Here is a 21,581-nt window from a genome sequence, read left to right as displayed (position 1 = left end):
AGAGATTTTAAAAAATCGTTCAGGTTAGAACTTTCACAAAGTGTTCTCTACTAGTAATTTGTAATAGTCTGTTATTAGTCATTAATGAGTGAATGTGGAAATAATGAAAACAGTGCTCATTGACTCAGTGAATCTTTGTTTAATGGAAGAGGGAGTTTAACACTAGAGAGAAGTCTGAGGAGTTGTTGCTTCTGCATTTGCTTAAGGACGTCTGCCTTCCCTGGGGAAGTGAAGTAAACCAGACCCAACTGCCCAGCAGAGCCATCTGACCTCAGGCTTTCCTTCGCAGACACAGAAGTATCACAGCATGCAAGTGGAAAGTATTAGTATAGAAGTCAGTAAACGATTATTTAAGCTCTTAATGCTATTCCTTGACCATTAAATCAGAGAGGTGTTTGGACTAGATAAGGAGTCAGCAAAGAACACAAACTTTGTTGTCGGGGTGCAGGTGAATTCATGTTCATCCATCCACGAGTTAAAAGTTTATGTGAGGAATGTATATATAGTGCTCAAAGTATACTGCCTATTTATAGTAAGTACTCAGTAAGTCTTATTATTTTTTATGGGATGAGTCTAGTTACTTATTTTCAGAACCTCAGTTTTTGTACCTTTAAGTAGGAATAAAGTCTACTTTACAGAGTTGCTGTTGGGATTTAAATGAGCAAAACAAATATAAAAGCACCTAGTGTGGAATGTAGCACAAATTAAATTATGGGTAAATATTGGTTGCTTTTTCCTCAAGGTTGTCGCCAGCGCATTTTTTCCTTTTTTCTGTCTCTCCCCTACCCCCAAATCATTAAGGAATTGGGAGAGATATGCTCTTCTGGGTATTTTAGACAAAGATCTTTAGGGAGAGGAGGTTGTTAGAGGCCTGGCTGATTTACAGTGAAATGCCAGAGAGCATGGTGTTTAAATTTCAAAGTGAAGAATTCAAAGAGCCCAAAGGGGGCAAAACAAGAAGTCTTATTTGTGCTAAGGTAGCACAATAGAGTGTAAACAAAAGTGGACTGTGGATTGATCAATCGATTCTGACAAATTTAACAAATATTTATTGTGCACCTGTTATTTGCCAGGCACTATTTTCATGGTTGGAATACAAGATCTCTGCCCTCAATGAGTTTACATTGGGCCAGAGAACATGTGAAGACAATAGATACAAGAAGGTATTAAAATGCTGAGGGATTGAGAATGCTAGGGGTAGACGGTGGAATAGGCAGCCAATAGCCAGATGAACACTAGCATATTTGTCTTTGTTCTTTCCTAACAAGATAAAATAGTTATTTGAGCAAATATATTACTGCTTATCAAAGATAACCCAAGTAACACTTAGGATTATCCATTTATGAGAAGTCTACCAGTTCCTATTGATATATAACTTTACCATTCGCCTAATTTAGGGCCTGTTTCATTCTTTTCTTTATTGTGTAATAAGGATAATTTGAAGACTATGCTTGAAAATACAATTTAAAAAGGTATGTATTTTTGATAACCCCTACTTAGCATATTAAACACTTTTTATTATCATTTTAGATGTGGTTCTAAACTAATGACTGCATTATTATTTGGAAATGAAATTTAATATATTTATACTTAATAAAATAAGTGGAAAACTAGAAGTGGAGTTACAGAATTATTTACAAGTAGGCCATAAAGTAATCTTTAAAAAATTTTAAAGGACTTTATAGGTAATGATTCAACTCTTGCCGGGTCACATCTGTCTGATTAAAAACTATACGTGTGGTGGTGAGAGGGGCCCCATGGGTGGAGGTAGAGGTGGGTGTAGGGGATATGACTAGTGATGGACTGAGACTTGACTTGGGGTGGTAGACGCACAATGCAATGTATACTTCATTTGTTACAGAATTGTGCCCCCGAAACCTATTTTATTAACCAGTGTCACCCCAATAAATTCTATAAAAAGGGGAAAAAACAACATACAAAATTCAACATGCCTGAGTTTGATGTTGAGCACATGCTTTAGTAATATTAACTAGTGGTAAATATGAATTATTTAACCTTTGTAATAGTGATATCTGAGGATATAGTGTCTTTTTATTTGGTGAAACATAAAGTACTTTGGTTCTAAAAGCAAATTCATTTAATGGTCTTTAACTGATTGGTTAGAATTTGAAAGTTAGCTGCAGAGTAAAGTGAGGGTAGCTTTTAGCTAATGTAAATTATAATTTATATTTTTAATGATTGTTTAAGATAGCAATCATTGCATTTATATAATCATATTGGTCCATCTCCCAAATAAACTAAGGGTTTTGAATATTTCTGGGAGGGGGGTGGGTAACCTTTTTGGTGTGCTGGGGGTAGAATTTCAAATTACAGAAGAATTATAAATTGATATTCTTTTATTACCTGGATTTGAATCATATTAGTAAAAAGATAACTAGATACATTCTAGAGCCAGTCAGTGCCTGTGGGGAACGAATGGGGGAGGGTTTACTCAGCAGTATTCTCCTTTAGTTTGGTCATGAAATGAGGTCTGCTTTATGTAAATCAGTCTTACTGGCGCCAGCTAGCTGTAACTGCAGTCTGCCTGTGCTAGGGTAGCCAGTAATATGTGTCATGGACTTTCTGTTTGGAGTGTATAAGAATTCAGCCTTTTGGACTGAAAGAACGGAGTGGATACATTAGAATAGGAATACTGAGACCTCTATAGTTGACACGTGAATATGTGGAACAGTGAGAGGCTATACTATGCCTTTTAAGCTTTAGTTCTGCTTTTATAGATTTATGCCTATTGATACTATTGGGTAATATGTGGGAGGTACTTCACTGCACACAGTTGCTGCAGACCTAATAGTTGGCAGAATAGAAAGCAGTACAAAAGAATTCTGATTCTAGACATCTTCACTTGCAACAGTCCTTTGGAAAAATGTACTTTGTGTGTTCTGTGAGCTTCATTGACATATTGTCTGATGTTTTTTTGGCATTTGTGGTTAATGGGATGTTTGCTGCACAAACTACACAACAGATGTGAACCACTGTATGAAAGGAATTTTAATATGTAGCCAATCTACATTACTGTATTCCTGTTTTTCTTATGAATGTGAACCAAACAAGGAATTTAGGTTCCAGAAGGCTGATCTAGAAGTCTGCATTATTTTAATGTACACAAATGAACTAAGTAGCAGTGGTTTACAGAAGAGGAAATTCTTTTCACAATACCAAGCTGCCCACAGGTAAGAGATTCAGGTCCTTTTTCTGTAATCTTCTCCCCTCTCTCCCTCTCTCAGGCCTTCTATATCTCTCACCATTGGGAAGGTTTTCTGTTCTAGTTTTGGTAATACTAGGATTGGTAGACTGTTTAATGTTAATTTTTAGGAGATTTTCAATGCCATATTTGAATTTGGTCTTTAAAAAATTATTTTCATCTTTAATTTTCTTCAGATTTGAAGTGAACTAACAATGAACTTCATATGAATATTATTCATGCATACAGTATTTTACATTACATAGAAATCAGTTTTAGATCTCTTTTCATTATAGTCCTGTTACTGTGTTCTCAGTTGTAGTGACACCAACTGGTACATACAGAGAGGTGACATTTTGTGACCTTAAACTATAAAGTTTTAATATAAATGTACCACTTTGAATTCGTCATCAAAATCAGAGTGCTTATGTCTTCACAAGGGGCTCATTGACATTCATTAGATGGTCCAGTTTTCCAGTATCACCCTTATTTCCATGTCCACATATTTGAATTTATCACTATTTTAATAGTGAATTTAAGATTCTGAAACTAAAGTGAATATGTTAGTTAAAAATTCAGTCGAATCTAATATTTTAATCCTTAAATAATGTGAAGGTTGCACAGGCATTTGTTATATTATTCTTTTGTGTGTGTGCATGAAAAATAGCATACAAAAATCTCATTAAAATAAAAATGAAGAACTATATAAAGAATATATAATCATTACTATAAAGGTATGACTATTTATGTTTGTAAAGGAATGCAAATATGTTGTGTATCAATGCCAGCATGACACAATATGTTACTGATTGATATAATAATTTTGGAGGAGTGAGTGGGGGAAGGTGGGTAGGATGAAGTGAAGAGTGGTAATGAGGCTTAGAGAAGTAGAGGAGGAAAGGAATTACATTAGTCAGTTCTCCGCCCTTTGTCCCCCTCTCTATCGAAGTTAAGCAGCAGGCTCTTTCTGCAACCTCAAGTGTTAGTTTAAGGTGGGACTTCCAGTTCTCTTGATTCTGAAAGGCAATTGGTCATTTATTATTACATGGTTGGGTAATTAAAAACTAGAGGCAAACTGTGAAGAAACCACACTTGTGCTTCAGGAGCACAAACTATGTTCTGTTGCCTTTTGTCAGTGTTGCTTAGATTTTTAAAAACTAATATTTTAATATATGTTTCTTTAAACTATGAAAGTTTATGTGTTTGTGTGTTTTTCTTCTCAGTAAACAATTTCATTAGGATTGGAGAAATGGCAATAGAAAAATAACAATTTTGATTAATGTGCTTGAGGTTGGATGGGCAAAAGGTCATACTTGGTGTGGAGAACACAAATATAAAAACAGTTGGGAAATGTTTTCAGACTTCTCTTGAATCATTATTTGGGAGAATGTTGGGTTGGGAAGATAGTTGAGATGTAATGTTGGTTTTTATATATAGGTAAAAAAGGCAAGGAGTTGTTAGACCAAAACAAGAATTTATTGATTGCTATTCTTTTCTGGGGCCCCCCTTGGCTGCACCCTGTATCAATAAGACAATGGAGTGTTATGTATATAGACAAATACACCCAAAAGAAAGCATGTAAGACAATGATAAAAGTTGTGAGCATAAAGATGTATAATCTTTGAGACTTTTGAAGTTGAGTATGAAGGATCCAAAAATCTGGGGGATAAAATCTGAGTTTTTAGTTTTTGTGTTCCTCTTAGGCAACAAAATTTATTTAGTAAGCATTGTAGAATCACAGAGTCTTCCTGTGAAATGGACCATACGTGGTCAAGTAGTTCTAACATCACCCTTTACACTAGAATCCACCATTTTTGGTATTCCTGACAGGTAATTATCTAGTTTCTGCTTCACCTGTCAGAAGGGAGCATCTCCAATTTCATAAGGCAGTTACTTCTTTTTGTTGGACATCTGAACAAATTTAACATTTGTTGTTTTTTGAGACAAAGTTGGCTTTTCATTGTTTTTGTTTCTGTCCCTTGCCCATCTATGTCTGTTTCTTTCTCTCTGTGTCTGTGTCTCTTTATATGACACAGATATGGAGAGAAAGAAACAGATCTGAACTATGAGATCTGAACTATTTAAAGAAAACCATAACAATCTCCTTGTGTTTTCTAGGTTATAACTATCCTCCATTTTCCTAACTCTTCCTCATATAACTCATTGTCCACTTCCATTCTTTAGCCTAGTCATCCGCTTGTTTGAGCTACTTTAGCCCTGGCTGATGTGGTTCAGTTGGAGCATGATCCCTTAGACCTAAAAGGTCATGGGTTCAATTCCCTATCCGGGCACATACCCAGGTTGTAGGTTCGATCCCTGGTCAGGTGCACAGGAGAAGGCAACTGATAGATGTTTCTGTCTGAAAACAATGAAAAGATGTCCTCAAGTCAGGATAAAATAGATAAGTAAATAAAAGTCTCTGTTTATCTATGATGCTCAGAACTAATGTAATACTAGAACATAGCCCCCTTCTTTTTGACCATATACTTTTGTTCTGCAGTTTAAGTTTGCACTGACATTTGTGGCAGCTGCCTAGCACTGGTGAATTTTATTGTTTTAAAATTCTTCAGTCTTTTTTCACATACTTATATACTTGAATATTTGAACCAAGTATATTAACATTTATGGCTACATCTCCTTCATAATTTCTAATATTGTTTATTATACTTTCTTTAGATTCACCTTGCTATATTTACCCCCCTTTTAATAGTCTTTTTGAAAACTGGCTTTTGGTTTCAATGATTGCTTGCTGTTTTGAGTTTGCCCTCATAATTTTCTGTTTTTATTGTAATTCCTTGCTTTGGTTTTGTACCTTTTCTCCTTTACTTGTTTGTGACTTTGTGTGTATTTTAAAATATATGCATTGAAGGCTATCAGTGTTCTTTTGAGTATCATTTTAGTTTAACCCCTGAGGTTGTATTTCATTAATACTTTGTTATTTTACCATTTATTTTGTCTTTATTCCAAAAGATTTAAAAACAATTTATAATGAGGTACTTATCTTCTCATTTTATTGCTTTTTATTGTTATTCTATTATAGTTGTCCTAATTTTTCCCCCTTTGCTCTCCTCTGCCCAGCCCAACTACCTCTCCTATAGTCAATCCCCACAGTTTCATTTTTTTGTTTACCTAAACTTATTATGTTATGGACAGATAATGTGGCCTTGTGTGATTTTTTGTCTTTGAATGTATTAATTCCTTGTAAACACATGCATGATTGGTATTAATGTGTATTAGATGTGTTCATAAAAAGTGCATAATCCTTGTTGTTGGATATACAATTCTATTTATATTTCTAGCGTGCTATTTGAGAAATGCATTCTTTATATTACCTTTGTTTTCTTAATCTGGAGGTTTTAGAAGGAGGTATGTTTAACTATAATTGTGGATTTGCTAGTTTTCTTCCTGAAATTTTTAAACCTGTTTTTTTGCCTTATGTAATTTGAAGTGACATTATTTAGGTACATCAAAGAGATACATGTTTCTAATGTATTGTACCATTTATCAATAGGAAATACTTTTTTATTTTCGCCCCATGTTCTGCAACTTCTAAATCTCTTAATTTCCACTTTTGTCATTCATTACCTGGGATTTTAATTTCAGAATATTTATTTTAAAGATGATGGATCCTTAATTATTTTAGCCTGCCCATGAGTTTCACTTGATTTTTGGAGCATTGCAGTTTACCTTATGTGAATTCCTTTTTAGGGTCTTTGCTGTTTTTTATCTGTAGTATCTATAAAATTATATTAGCAACAGTCTGTTTCCTTAGTGTTTGCTCAGAACAATATCTTTATTTTTCTATTCTTATTTTTTAAATATTTTATTTATTTATTTTTAGAGAGAGGTGAGGGGAGGGAGAAAGAGGGAGAGAAACATCAGTGTGTGGTTGCCTTCCACATGCCCCGTACTGGGGACCTGGCCTGCAACCCAGGCATGTGCCCTGACTAGGAATTGAACTGGTGACCCTTTGGTTCGAAGACTGTGCTCAATCCACTGAGCTACTTTCTATTCTTAGTGATTGCTAGTTTTTCTGACAATAGAATTCCAGGCAAAAAATAACTTTTCCTCTAAACTCTGGGGATACTTTATTTTAGCATTCAGTATTGCCAAAGAGAAGTCTGATGTCAGTTTAATTCTTATTTCTTTTTTTACTTGAAGTTACTGGCATGTCCTCATATTTTCTGAAGTCTTAACACATTATGTGTGGGTGTTAAAAATAGTTTTGCTTGTTTTAATTTAGCCTGTTTTGGTAATCAAGCACTCTATGAAAAGAGAGTGTATATATGAGAGTTTATATATACATTTAGTATATATGTATATACACACATATAGTTATCTCTGTGAATTTTTTTATTATTTTTTCTCCTTTATCTTAGTTTTTTTTTTCCTAAAGCTTCTCTAAAGTGAAAGTTGTTTCTGTCTCTGTACTCATGTCTGTTAGCTTTTCTGTTTTTTTTTCTTTGTGTACTACTTTGAGAGAACGTCTGTTCTTGATTAACTTTGGGTCACTTCATTTGTGTCTAAGCAGCTCATATTTTGAATTTCTGAGACTTCAGGTTGATTTCTTTTTATATCTGCTTGTTCTTATGGGTGAAATAAGATCCATACCCTTTGAGGATATTTAATATACTATTTTAAAGTATCTTTTATCCATGCTGCTACCAACTAGCTATTTTTTTGATTTGTGAGATTTGGCACCTAGTCTTTTTAAAAAAATTATTCTTGATTGTACTCATTTTTGCATTTGAGATTTCCTGTTTTGCTTTGAATGGATGCTGCTAACTCAAGTAATTTGTGAGGGTAGGCAAATTGTACTTGCTGCTCATGGGATGAACTGGGAATTTGTCTTTTGGATAGTAACCTCCCTTCCCTGTCTCTTCTGGAGCTTAGTGTCTGTGTGGATCACTACCCTATCCACATTCATAAATGTCACTGCTTAGCATTAGCATGGAAGATATTGGGGAAAGTTGAATGAGTTTAACTGTTATATAAAAATTACTACATGAATGTGTTTTCCTTGTGAAAATTGAAACTGGCTTATCAAGTCTGAGTGAAAGTCTGTATTTGTTCTCTTTTATTCACCCCAATGAACTGGTATAACTAGTTTGGAATTTATCCTTCCAGACTTTCAGATATCACTTAAATACATTTATAAATGTTTAGAAATAGAAATTATTTTATGTCTTAAAACATGGCATAAAACAGGAAACATTTATTGACTGCTGATAAATGTATTTAAGCACTTCATATTTATTTTTCTCATTTAATCCCCATAACATTCTTAAGAGAGCAGGTGTTATTCCAGTCTTAGTTTCATAGATGAGGACTCCTAAGACAAGGAGAAAGTAAATAACATGGACAAGTAACTTAACTAGGAAATGATAGTACCAGTCAGTATTCATAAAAGTGTGTCTAGTTCCAGTGTTTGCACATTTAATACTATGAGTTCTATAGCTGCTTTTTGTACAGTTAAATCCATGCCCATAAAAAAGATATACCACATCCTTCTTTGTAGTATCCTTTACTCTTTAGTGTGCGTGCTCTCATGTTTTTAAAAGACTATTAGTGAAGGTGTTAAATTTGTTTCTTTTTGTTTTTTTTTTTTTTTTTTTTTTGCTGTTACAATGCTGCAGTAGTCAATCCTGATACATTACCTATTTAAGTGTTAGTGTATCTAAAGATAAATATATCCAAGTGTCTTTGGTGGGTCAAAGTGATACACAGTTTCTATCTTATTTATCCTTAAAAATGGTTATGACAGTGAAATCTCCTACCGAAAATGTATGAGACTGCTCATTCATGTATATTGTTGCTAACTATAAATAGTTGTCAATCTGATGTATAAAAATAACCTCTTTTGTTCTGTCTTTCCCTGATTATTAGTGAGGTAGAATTATATTTGTTGTTTTATGAATTACGTGTTTATGATAACTCATTTTTCTTTTGAATTGTCTTATTCACTAATTAATGTTCTTTTTTCTTTTGTATACTAATCCCATATCACTAGGCTTTTCATTTTTAAACTGTATCTCAAATTTGTAGGTATTTGTACTACTTTCTGTGCCTTTGAAATGGATTTTTAAAATTTTTATTTTTTATCTTTATTTTTTAATTTTTTTGAAGGGGCAGGGAGGGAGAAAGAGAAGGAGAAAAACATAGATGTGAAAGAGAAACATGGATCAGTTGCCTTCCATGTGCACCCTCAGGGACCGAACCCTGACTGGGACCAAACCTGCAACCTGGACATGGGACCTTTGGGTTTGCAGGGCAGTGTCCAACCAACTGAGCCACATGGGCCAGGGCTGAAATCGATGTTTCTTCTATATTGAGTCTTATGTCCAATATAGCTCTAATATTTCACATATTTTCATACCTTCGAAATTTTGCATACATGTAATGTTTCTAGATACCTTTGCTTGCTGTTCTTAATTAAATGTTTTCTTCATTGTATCTTCTGACTGTTTGAGCTCTTAGTGCTTTGTTTAGGATATCTAGAAAGATATTTAATGTAGTATCACACTTTTTGTTTTTGCCCTTAATGGAAATGCTTATGGTGTTTACCACTCAATATGAAGTTGAAGTAGCCATTATCAGTTTAAGGAGTAATCGTTATGTTTTTAATTTTATTTTTATCAAAATGAGTGTTGAACCATATTTAATGCCTTGTCAATTTCTGTTGAAAAATGACAGTAAATTTTTGTAACTATTTTGGGTTGTTAATTTCTAAACATGTTTAACTTTTTACTAGGGGTGTAAAGTATTGGAAAAACTGCAGTTGGGGGTAGAAAGTTTTTCTTTTACTACTTAGCTAGGTGTATGGGAATAAAGGGATTTGAAGAAAGTGTACAGTGTTTTTTTGTGTCCTGGCCTAAAACAAGACCCAACAGAGAAAGTCCTATGGTTTCCCACAGACTGCTTTCCTAGACTCTCCAAGGACTATTCTTTACACAAGGTATTTATTGAGTCAATTGTTATGCTGGTAACAGTGATGGGGCTAACTGTAACATTGTCTATTTTGCAGAAGAAATTGCTTCAGAGACTTAATTTCAACATAAAAAAGATGATACATTTAGAGAATTATAATAAATATTTGTAAATACAAAACAAGTTTCCTCATCTGAATTTTTGAACCCATGCAAAAGAGCTCGGTGACTTTTTCTATTTATTTTATTTCTTTGGTATTTTACCTCCACTGCTCACACCCATTTCTTCTTTTTTACATTCTGGAGGCGCTAGGCTCAGTTAAATATTTTCACGTGGCAGAAAGCCAGATTTCCAATAGCCCTGAACTCAGCATGTTGCTGTTGCTTAGCAACTACTTGTGAAGTCTTGTGAATATAACTGAATTATAAATAGAGTTATGAGCAGAAGTACAATTGAAGTTGAGATTGGAAAGAAAGGCATACTCTTTTTCCCCCTCTTCCTTTTGAATTTGAGTGCTTCTTCATGCACAGTCAGTTTTCATAACTGATTAACAAAAATTGGGAATAAGTACTAAAACCTATAAGGAAGGCAGTAAGTGTTCTGTAGAGGTCTTGTTTGTAATTACACATTTGAAAGCATGTTTTTTAAACTATTGGGATTAAATAGTCTATATTGGAAAGATGGCAATTAAGAGAAAATAGAGAAATTCTAATTTGCATAGTCATTCATGTAGAAAGATGTTCATACCTTGTATTATTGTTTCTGTTTTTCTTCCACATTTATGGTAAAGTCTACATGCAGTAACACCTTGTCTATATTTTTTGTACTTTTGATCACATTGTGTTTTAGAGTGTCTTAAACATTCTCCTGTGATTGTGACCAAATGGCATTCAATAAATATTGAATATATGAACACACCAACCTGTCTGACCATTCCTCAGTAGAGCAGGGTATTTTGAAGTGGAATTTATTAAAGTTTTATGTTAGAATCAAAACTTAAAGGATTCTTTCAGGTCTTCTAATAAAACTTCCATTTATTTCAGGTGGAAACTAGACCTTAGGATGTTAAATTATTTGCCTAAACCAAACCCTCCAAGCTGTGTTTTTTCTGCAGTAGTCTCTCTTACTGAAAGATATATAGCACTCTTTTGGGGGTACTCATATTTCATCAGTTTATGTAACATTTAATTGTATTCTATAACTTATAATAAAAATGTACAACATTTAGTATCAAGCACAACAAATATGTATAGGTTTGTATTCGTCTGAGAGCAGACAAACCTGACAGCTCAATGTATTTGTTGTTATCAGTCAGTACATTTACAGAAAGAGTAGAGAACATTGGCTCATTTGGTTTGATGGTTAGGACAGCAGTTAAGAGAGTTTCCAAAGTGTAGTGTTTTTTGGGTCAGCTCTCTGTAGATTTTTTTAGGTTCTAAAAGATGAAATAAAGTGATAATTCTTGGCTTTGGATAATGAAACTCTGTATTTTATTAAAGTAGAAAGTAAAGTTTTGTTAATAGCTTCTGACAACCCAGCCTGTAAAACTAAAATCTTTTTAGGAACATTTGCCAGAAACATGTAGATATATTCTTATGCATTGTTTGCCAGGAGAATTTTACAGTGTGAGTGTAATTTTTTTCTTTTGCTCCCTGGGGAAGTAGTGATCCATAAGTTCCAACTGAAGGAAGATATAGATTGATAAATAGGATTAGCTCAAAGAGTGTGGCAAATATAATGTTAACTAGACCTGCAAGGAGAGATAATGTACCAGTGTTGCTTTGCTACAGAAGACAATAATAGGTACAAAGAGGAGTTTGAGCTTCCTCCAGGTTATGAGAAAGATTAGGGTTCTTCCTTTAGTGATATTTGTTATTAAAATTAGACTTCTATACACATAGGCTAGGGCCATGGAACATCTGGTTCTCAGGCGACGTAACTCCTGTGGATTCTTTGGGGGAGGGCTAAAAGAAGGGAGAGAGAATAGATAGATGGAGGGTGAGATTTCTGGAACTGTTGAAACTTCTGCAGGGCATTTTATATGCTATAGTGATTGTTAATACTAATGCACCATTGATTATTCAGTCCACTTGAAATTTAGATTGATATGTGGTAAGATGTGTGACTACTTTGAATAATGTTTTGCAGACTATGCTTTTTCTGTTCTCTTGAAATAAAACTGGATAGTATAAGTAAAAATTAAAATTATAACTGCTTTAAATAATACCAAAGAAAACATGAAATGCTGAGATTTATATTTAGAGTGATATTTGACTTGTATATCTAGAGGTATAAAATAGTTCCCCCCCCAAAAAAGTAGTTTTTCTCTCTTACAGTGTCTTGTTATAAAAATTGACCCATTTGTTATATTCTTCCCCACTAATTGTAGCTTGGATTAATTCATATTATTTTCCTATGTGGTAAAATCATAGTTTATTTGTCCAGATAAGTATGCCAGATCTACATATACAAGATTTAAGTTACCTTAAGGATGGAATATAATTGTAGTTAGATTCTGGATATCCAAGTCACATATGAATGTAACATTAAGAAAGTAATTAAGACAATAAGCTAAGTTACTTTTCATCCAGAATAACAGTATATTTAAAAAGCTTGATTAAGCGTAATTTTAAAATCTAGCTATCCTTAGTGTTGATTAAAAGGATTGTTACTCTGTGGATTGCTTATTTGCTTTTTGTCCATCTTTCACTGGAGCTCTTTTTGTTACGTAGAACTGTCTGCATACGTACATGTTTTAAAGGTATTGATTCTGGCTTTATTCATGATTACAATAAGTCTTTTATGTATAATTTTAATAATTACATTTTTAAACTTTCCTAGTATTGAATATATGAATTCATTTTGGATAACTGACCAAAGAAAACATTTTAAAATTAATTTACCATTTCATTAAAACACATTGAATGGGAGTCAATATAAGAAATGCATAGGTCATATGCTTTAATAAGTAACTTCATTTTAACATGACTGTCTAACCAGCCTTTTATTTCAGCAGCTGTAATTTAAATTCTTGAAATTAAAAAGTTGTTTTTTCTTTCCTTCCCTCCCACCCTCCTGTTTTAGTCATTTCTTACTGGCCCATAATCTTCATAGTTATTACATCAGGCTGCATGTTGTTTGCCTCAATAATTTGTTTTCCTCACAAAAAGTATTTTAATTGGATTGAGAAAATAATTATTGAATACCTATTGTATAGAAGACACTGCTGTATGTTGGAACAAATGTGTGTTAAAAATGACTAAGGCATAATCCTCACCCTATTTAAAGATCTGTGGTCATAAATTATTTACCCTTTGTATTTTTAATACACAACGAATAGTCTCCTCTGTGTAACTCAGATTCCCAAATAATTACAGGGGAAAAGTGCTAGAAAACATTGCAGTGCTGTTCACATTTTAAGAGATATCAGATACTAGAGATATTAACTAGAACTATGATTAAGGCACCTCATTTTTCTCCTGAAAAAAGAAAAACACTTAAATATTTGTGTACGTACACACATATGCACATGTTAAAATTAATATGGATGATGGATTCAACTGGAAAGTGCCTATTTAGCTTAGCATTCATTTTCTTTGTCACTTAGAAAAGTTAACAAGTTAATATTTTAGATGATGAAATGCAAAGCACATTTTCTTTCCCTAAGAAAAATGAAGTGTTTTTGCTGGTGGTTTTGCTCTTATATTCATATTTATTCTGAGATTTATAGTAGCATATTGTTTCTGTTTTTAGGCTGTTGCCAGGCATATTTAAAATCCTCTAATGGTTGTTCAATTTCTAGCTTTCTGATTGGTTGTAAGAGCTACCTTTCTTTAGCCATCCACTGTGACTATGCAAATTGTATTTTAGTCTCTGTTGCTGTGAGAAAACTCATAAGATGGCTGCAGGAAGCTCTATTTGGGATATGTTTATTATTTTAAAAAAGATTTTCATTATTATGTAGGTATAAGTAAGCAAAAGTAAAATTTTCAAAATGGTTATTTTATTTTTTGAAATAGGAACTCAGACTAATCAAGTTTTATGAAGTCTGAAAAATGTCTCTCGTCATAATTGATAGATTTGGCTGTATATTACACTCTGTCAGGGGCAGCATTATGTATAATTGGACATATATTGTTATTTTTGTTAGTTTATAAGCACCCTGATTCCCTAAAGAGAGGTTGTCCTCTGTTTGTAAACTTACTTGTATGTGAACATGCCAGCATGTTAGTTTACACTCCTGTCAAAATATTCTAGATTATTACCTTTGCTTCCTAAAAGAATAGTTTTCTCATTTAAGAATTATTTTAGATATTAGTTATATTTGTATAATTCATCATTCTTGTAGCCAGTGTTTACTAAGTGTATACTGTGTGCCACACTATGTAGCTCATTACTATGATACCGAAATACTTACTTTATTTTTTATTTTTTTGTTAAATGACCTCTGAAGCACATCATAATGACAGGGACATGACAAGATGTGCTTAAGTGTTGGATAAAACAGTACATAAATATAGGTATTAAAGTCTATGTATCATAATTATTTCTAAAGAGATACATTCATCCATTTATTTATTTTGAATCTTAAATTGTAATATTTTTGTTCTTTTATTTTTATTTTTTTAATTTTATTTTAATTGTTGTTCAAGAACAGTTTTCTGTCTTTTACTCCCATTAAAGAGATACATTTAAAGTACTGGCAAGTACAGTAGATTGTGGCCAGATACATTATATGAATAAAAACAATATTGACAAAAATGTGACTAAGCCTTATGTAATTCCAGGAAGTTCAGTAGTATATCTCATTGTAAAATAAATTGATCAATATTAATTACATATAAAGTGTTTGGTTATAGTACCAGTTTATAATACAAGAGAATGATTCTTTTTCACTTAAGACTGTCTAGTCCTTCTGGAAGAAGATACTTCATTGCATTTTCTGTGTGTACAAAACTTTATCAATTTATATAGTTGGAGTGTTCATCCACACCATGGTCAGCACTATTTTTGTGTTGATAAAATTGTTGTGTTATGAGTATCTCATGCCCATTGGTACCATCCTGTGAGGTAAACTTCAGAATTCTGCCCCATTTAGGACAGGGGAAAAGAGTAACTATCTTATCTAAGATGAGCACATAGAGAATAAAGTTGCTGTTATTTTACATGTATTCCTTTTGTCACTGGTCCAATCAAGTACAGGTGTATTCGTTGGCCTAGAAATATAAATTTCCTGAAGTATGAACCAGCACTTAGTTCTCTTGGTGTAGTTGCTTTGTTCATGCCAGAAGTATGACCCACTAAAGGGAGATTAGTTTTAAAACAATTGAAAATTATTCAACTGTAGTTATGCTGTCCCTTTTTTAAAAAAAATATTTTTATTGAGATACCGTACAGCTCAGTGGCTTTTTAAATTTTTAAAATTTTTTTTGTTGACACTATTACAGATGTCCACATCCCTCTCTCCTGCCCCCCCCTTGTTCCCCTCCAGCCATTCCTCCACCCTCCTTTCCTGTGTCTGCCACTGCACTCAGTGGTGTCAAAAACTTTTTTTCAGTTGTGTGGGGACATCTGTATTAGCATTAACAATAAAAATAAAGGAAAGAAAATATCCAGTTGTGCATCACTACAGTTAATTGTAGTACACTTTTATTACCCCATAAAGAAACCCTGTGTTCTTTTGCAGCCACGCTTCATTTCTCCCTCAGCCCCCCAACTTTAGGCAACCACCAATCTTTTTGTCTTAGTAGATTCAGCTTAGCAATTATATTAAATGACTTCATTTTCAAGGAGAGCAGAAAATGTTGCAAATACTACATAATTTATTGCCTAACATTATACAGTTTATTGCTGTTAAAATAGAACTCCCTATCCTAGCAAAATTTAAAGGTTGAAATTCATAAGAAGGGTGCTGATGCTAATAAAAACAACTTGATGCAAAATTGGGTGTCTGCTTGACCTTACTAAGTTAAAATTATCTGTGTAATGGAATGCATGATAGCAGCTTCATTATTGATGTATTAATTCCAATCATTCGTAAAGTCAAATTTACATAAATTTTCACTTAAATGAGGAAAGAATGTGTGTTGGTATAGTGTCTGATGTATAATTTGCCCCTTGACAAGTGTCAGTTAAAAATACATGGCCTATTGTAATTTCATTCATTGCCAGCAAAGGTGTTATTGGAGTTTGGTAAGTGGGACAAGTTAGAAGGTAGGACCCTGATGAGTAACTGGCCAGTTTTTCTAAGAGGATGCAATTTGATAAATGTATTGTAAAATTGCAAATTTTTGGATCATGTGAATTTGTTTTAACTTGCCTATGTAAAGAATGATCCCAAAAGTAAACTTGAAGAAGTGATTTTAAAGTATCTTGAATTTTTTTCATATAGGCTGCCTTAGAATTTCTCAAAACAAAGCAATAATACAACAAATTAGCCAAGTGGCTGTTATGGTTTTGATATAACCGAAATTTGGAGATCACGATTTGCTCCTGTTTTGTCCAGGGAATTGTTGGTAAAGCAAACTCCACATTTCCTATGTTGTTGATTATTTTTAAAAATTTACTTAGGGGATATTCCATTTCACATTTTGATACCCAGGTAGTATCATGACATTGATGACAGGCAGAAGGGGTTGTTTGTTGAGGTGTCAGATATCATGGTCACTCAATACACAACTGAATTTGGGAGTGCTCAGGGTCCTCAAGTAAATATTGCCAGTGCTTTATAATTGACTGGGGGAGAGAATATCTACAAAGCAAGAGAATATGGAAACAGAAATAGTAAAATAGTATGTTTTACTAGAGCTTTAGAAAAAAATTATTAACAGAGGTGATAAGATCCCCAGTGTTTAAAAGTTTTGAAGGTCTGTATACTAAATTTGAGCAGCAGAGTATCGTAGTGGGTAAACCATGGTGTTATCAGGTTCAGCAGTCTAATTAATGGGCAGTAAACAAAATCAGATTAACATTTATTGTGCAATACACTGATTGTTATGATTTTATTTTCCAGGACTATTGCAAAATTCTTAAAATTTTAGGAATATAAAATAAAATCACATAGTTTTCAACAGAGTACTTAAAATGTCTAGCAGCAGAGTTGTGTTTCTAAAAAGTCTGGAAATCATCAGCATAAAGTGGTTATGTATGAGCAGGCCATGATTAGTTAGATCTGTTAACTAGTATTTCTTTTAAGCCATTTAAAGAAAACTCAAATTAGAATAAAAATTATTTTCAGCATCTCATTCAGAATAATGTTATACTACTAATAATGTCAGTTAACAACATAAATGTAATTAGAGTGCCTATGTCAAAGATAGAAGTGTCAGGTCCACTTAAATGGTTTTGGTTAACATTTTGTAAGTTTTTGCTGTTTTATTTTGAAGTGTACTTCACCTGGTATCCATAACTTTGAGTTAATAATGTGTTTGTATGTGTGTGCATTTTGAACCAACAGTCCTGGTACTTCCTATTCCTTCATCAGTTAGGGCTGCTTCGAAAGTAGTAGTACAGACCCTGCTTGTTTATTTAATCAGAAAACCCTACTTTAGAGCTTTTGTTCAGACAAAGGATCTAGGGGTATGTTACAAATATGTTTCGGTTTCACTATTCAGGTATGTTTTCACACTATTTGGAATCTTGGTAAAGCACTTGCCCGCATCTGCTTCCCCTGTTGCTGGGCAGGGTTCTGCTGCTAATATCTGATTGGCTATAGGCAACTATGACTTTGAGCCAATCAGACAGTGAATTTCAGGTCTCTCACAGGACTGAAGCATTGAAGCAGCTGCTGATTTATTTTGCCTGTGGGGAGATTATGTAAACTAAGAGTATGGCTGCAGTAAACTCCCTCATGGGTATGTTTTGAAAAATGTCAAGGTTCATCTGTAACTGAAGGAGGAGAAAATGAGGTTTATTTTAAAAACTAATTTACTAAGAACATTTGATAGGTAGTGAATTTGAGAAGAAATATATTCTTAGGATGGATTTCATATTTTTCTTTCACAATTTACTTTTAAAGGAATGTGTTGTAGAATTAGGTAACATTAAAAATTCCCTTAAATTTATACAAATGTTTATTTACTATGTAATGTACACATTTGCTTTAGTGCTTCCAAAGGGGAGAGCTCATATAACCTTTTTTGTAATCTGCTTCGAAAGGCAGTTAAGGAGAAACGGGCGTAGTAATTGTACTTACAACATTTAATATAGGTTATCAAGAAATAGACATCTGGAGTGCAGTAGACAAAAAAACATTATAATGCTACTGATAGTAAATCTCTGGGTCCAGAATACTATAGATTTTTGAAATTGTAAATCTGTAACAATAGCGATAGATGGGCATAAAATAATTTTGTGCTGTTTGGGTTTAAGTTTTTGCTGGATTTTTAGTTATAAATGTTTTATAAGTGTTAATGACTATAGATTTTTAAAAAGAAATTTACATTAGAATTTTATAGATTCTAACCCTTTGTGTACAAAAGTATGTTCTTGTTATGTATTGTCCATGTTTGACTCATTCCCCAAGTAGGGAATTGATCTGTATTTCTAGAAATATTCATGGACATTAAAAGGAAGATAAAATAGGATAAAAGGTGTAAATCTTATTTATTTATAGGATATATTTAAAGTGTTTTCAATGGATTTAGGATTTTATGCAGTTATGTTCTAGATTATTTATGCCAGACAAAGAAAAAGAACCTCAGAGGTATTGCGGATCCAGGTTTTAACTATGTTTCTCTGACCTTATTGTCTGTCTCCTGTTGCTGGGCAGAAATCAGAATGCTGGCTAATGATTGGCTGAGTTTGTGAGCAGCTCTTGAACAGCCACTTAAATTCTTGAGCTTCTGAGCAGGCAGATTGTAGGTTAAGACATTACAGCTTTTGGAAATACTTCCCTTTGTTGTTTCATAGCTGTGATCTCTTTGCTAGAAAGAAGAGTGAAAACAGTGGGTGGAGGGGGATGAAGCAAAGAAGGAAATAATGTTTTCACTTAAAGAAGAAGAGGCTCATTGGGTTTTCCTAAAAAATAATTTACCTACAATTTGAAAAATAATTCTAAGCCATAGAGACTTATTGGCAGGTAACACACCCTTCTTGGTTATTTAAACATAAATTCCTATGGTAATGCTGTACAAAAGATGATATCGGTGATGATATTTCCCCGGAGTTTTTGAATTTAAATATATAGAGTAAGGACTTAAAAACATTTTAAAAATCTATCTTCTTCATGAAAATATATTTACTTAAAAATTTTTTTACTCACGAAAATATTTTCAGCAGAAAATTCATTACATTTTACACATTTATGTCTAGATATGGCAGACATTTTCTACTGTAAAATATAAATGCTTTTTCCTGGGAAAATGAATTATAGGCATGTAAGAGCTTCATGATTGTTGTTTTGCCACCTAAAAAAAGTAGTATTTATTTTGTAGAATAGTTTTGTGAATGGCATCTCAGTTATAGATGACGGTATTTAAAATGATCACTAGAAATGTTTTGTTTCTGTAATATAGCCATGGAGACTTGATTGCAAGTAACACTCCACTCTCTAATATGTGTCTTTCTTAAATATACTTTGCTTTATGCAAAATAGGTATTAAAAACCTACAGCTGATTGGTTTGCACGTGGCTGAACTAGTTTAAACTGGTTGTTCATGCTACTTCCTTATTGCTCTCTGTTTTTCATTGTACTTAGAACCCATATTAGATCTGGTAAATGGCTGTAGTGTGCTCCCTTGTGGGTATAGATGGTAGTTATCCTGTAATTCTTTGTACATTACTGTATTATTTCTGAATCGAATAGCAATTTTGTTGATAAAACCAGTTTGCTTGGATTATATTTATTTTTATTAAATGCTATTTGGTGGTGGCAGTTTATTAGATGATATTTGGTGGTGATGTTTACATGTTGGATTTTCTTATTAGTTAGTGTACAAAATAATAAAAATACTTAAAAGAAATTTGTCTCAGATTACCTACCTTATGCCTTCAAACATCCCGAATATCCAGACAATTAGGATATTTTTTGAGTACTCACTATATTCTAAGTGCTTAATGTATAGAATCTCATTTAATCATCACCACAGTCTCTGTTGCAGGCCCTGATACTCTCTTCTTAAGATAGCTGAAACTAAAAATTGGAGTGTTAGGTAACTTGTCCTGTATCATGTAAGTACATAGGAGAGCTGGAATTCAAATCCATGTTTCTGTCTGCAGGACTCATGTTCATAGTAGTTACTAAAAATTATAAAAATATACTTTTTTTAGAGGAGTGCTTGCTTTTAATGTGATTAGTAATAACTGCCAATGATCCATATTAACAGCTGAGAAATGTGGATATTATGAAGTCAAAACCCAAAAGAATGGCAGTTCAGTATTTGAAAATATTTAAAGGGTAACCATATTCCACATATTATAATTTAATTATTTTGTATCTGGAGTCAGCACAAAGAAGTTACTACAAAATTTACATGGTATCTTCTTTGCAGAAAATTTTTCAGTTAGCTTCAGTTTGCAATGGATAGTGGGTGGGGAAAAATGTGACGTTTGAATTTTAAACTGCAATTATTAATCCTTAAAATAGTTCCTGTAATAATTTGCCATCAAAGTTTCTGCTCAGTAGTAAGATAATTTTTCTAAATAGTTTTATTCAGTTCCATAATTTAAAATAAAAGGCTAGCAAGACTAAGACATATAAAGTAATTTTCTTAACGTGACAACAAATGCAGAATGTACCATAATGTAGAAGTACTGTGACAAAGGGTTAGGTTCTCAAGCCATATTGGCCTCTAGCAAATAGGCTAGGCCATTGTTTTATGCCTTGCAGCCAAAGGAACAATGGAACACTAGGAACATATCTGTAATTAACAAGTTGGGTTTATAATTTGTTGCCATGAGGGAGAATGCTCATCATGGGTAAATGAAGCACATTAGTAAGAGGGTGTTAAAGAAAACCTAATGTGGGATTTGGTCTTAAGTTGCATTCTTTTGGGTATAGTTTGAGGAACTAGACCTTAACTCTGGAGTGTGTGCTGTCAGAAAGTGGGGGCTATTTTTTGCTTGGGCATCTCAATAAATCTTATCTATAGTGAGGAGAGACTACAATGAAGCTAAAGCTGCAATTCATAAATAGTAGTCATCACTTATTTTTAGTCAGAAAGGGAAATGGTTGTTATTTTATGGGTTGTACTGTGACCTTACCTAATTTGAATGTAGTGGTGGTTTTATGTCCAATAGGAGAAAATATGGCTTAGCTGTAAGCGTCAAGTCAATTTGTAGTAATGTTAAGGCCAGCCTGTGAGCCTCAGATAAGTTTCAATACCTCAGAGAATATTTCTTTTTCCTTCTCCAGCCAAAGCAAGTACATTGTACCATCATTCGTACTGAATAATAGAATGTGAAAGCATTATTCTTGTTCCCTATACATCTAGGTCCTCAAAGGACTTTTGTT

General features: G+C 33.2%; 1 protein-coding gene across 3 annotated transcripts in view; it reads left to right on the top strand.

The window, feature by feature from the left end:
- Window positions 1-21,581, top strand: part of ATF7IP (activating transcription factor 7 interacting protein) — a 119,045-nt gene that overhangs the window by 22,406 nt on the left and 75,058 nt on the right. Inside the window, exon 1 of one of the 3 annotated variants that reach the window (XM_037033955.1) lies at window positions 2,680-3,191. The exons of the other annotated variants lie outside the window; for them this stretch is intronic. Within the exon in view, the coding sequence (XP_036889850.1) occupies window positions 2,998-3,191 (194 nt within the window). The 5' untranslated portion in view covers window positions 2,680-2,997. Of the gene's footprint in view, window positions 1-2,679; window positions 3,192-21,581 lie in introns of those variants that run through there. 3 annotated transcript variants of the gene reach the window in all.

The sequence above is a fragment of the Sturnira hondurensis genome, unplaced genomic scaffold (assembly GCF_014824575.4).
Source record: "Sturnira hondurensis isolate 20B ecotype Veracruz unplaced genomic scaffold, ASM1482457v3 Scaffold0021795, whole genome shotgun sequence".
Lineage (NCBI taxonomy): Eukaryota > Metazoa > Chordata > Mammalia > Chiroptera > Phyllostomidae > Sturnira > Sturnira hondurensis.
This window is presented reverse-complemented; position numbering and strand designations above follow the sequence as displayed.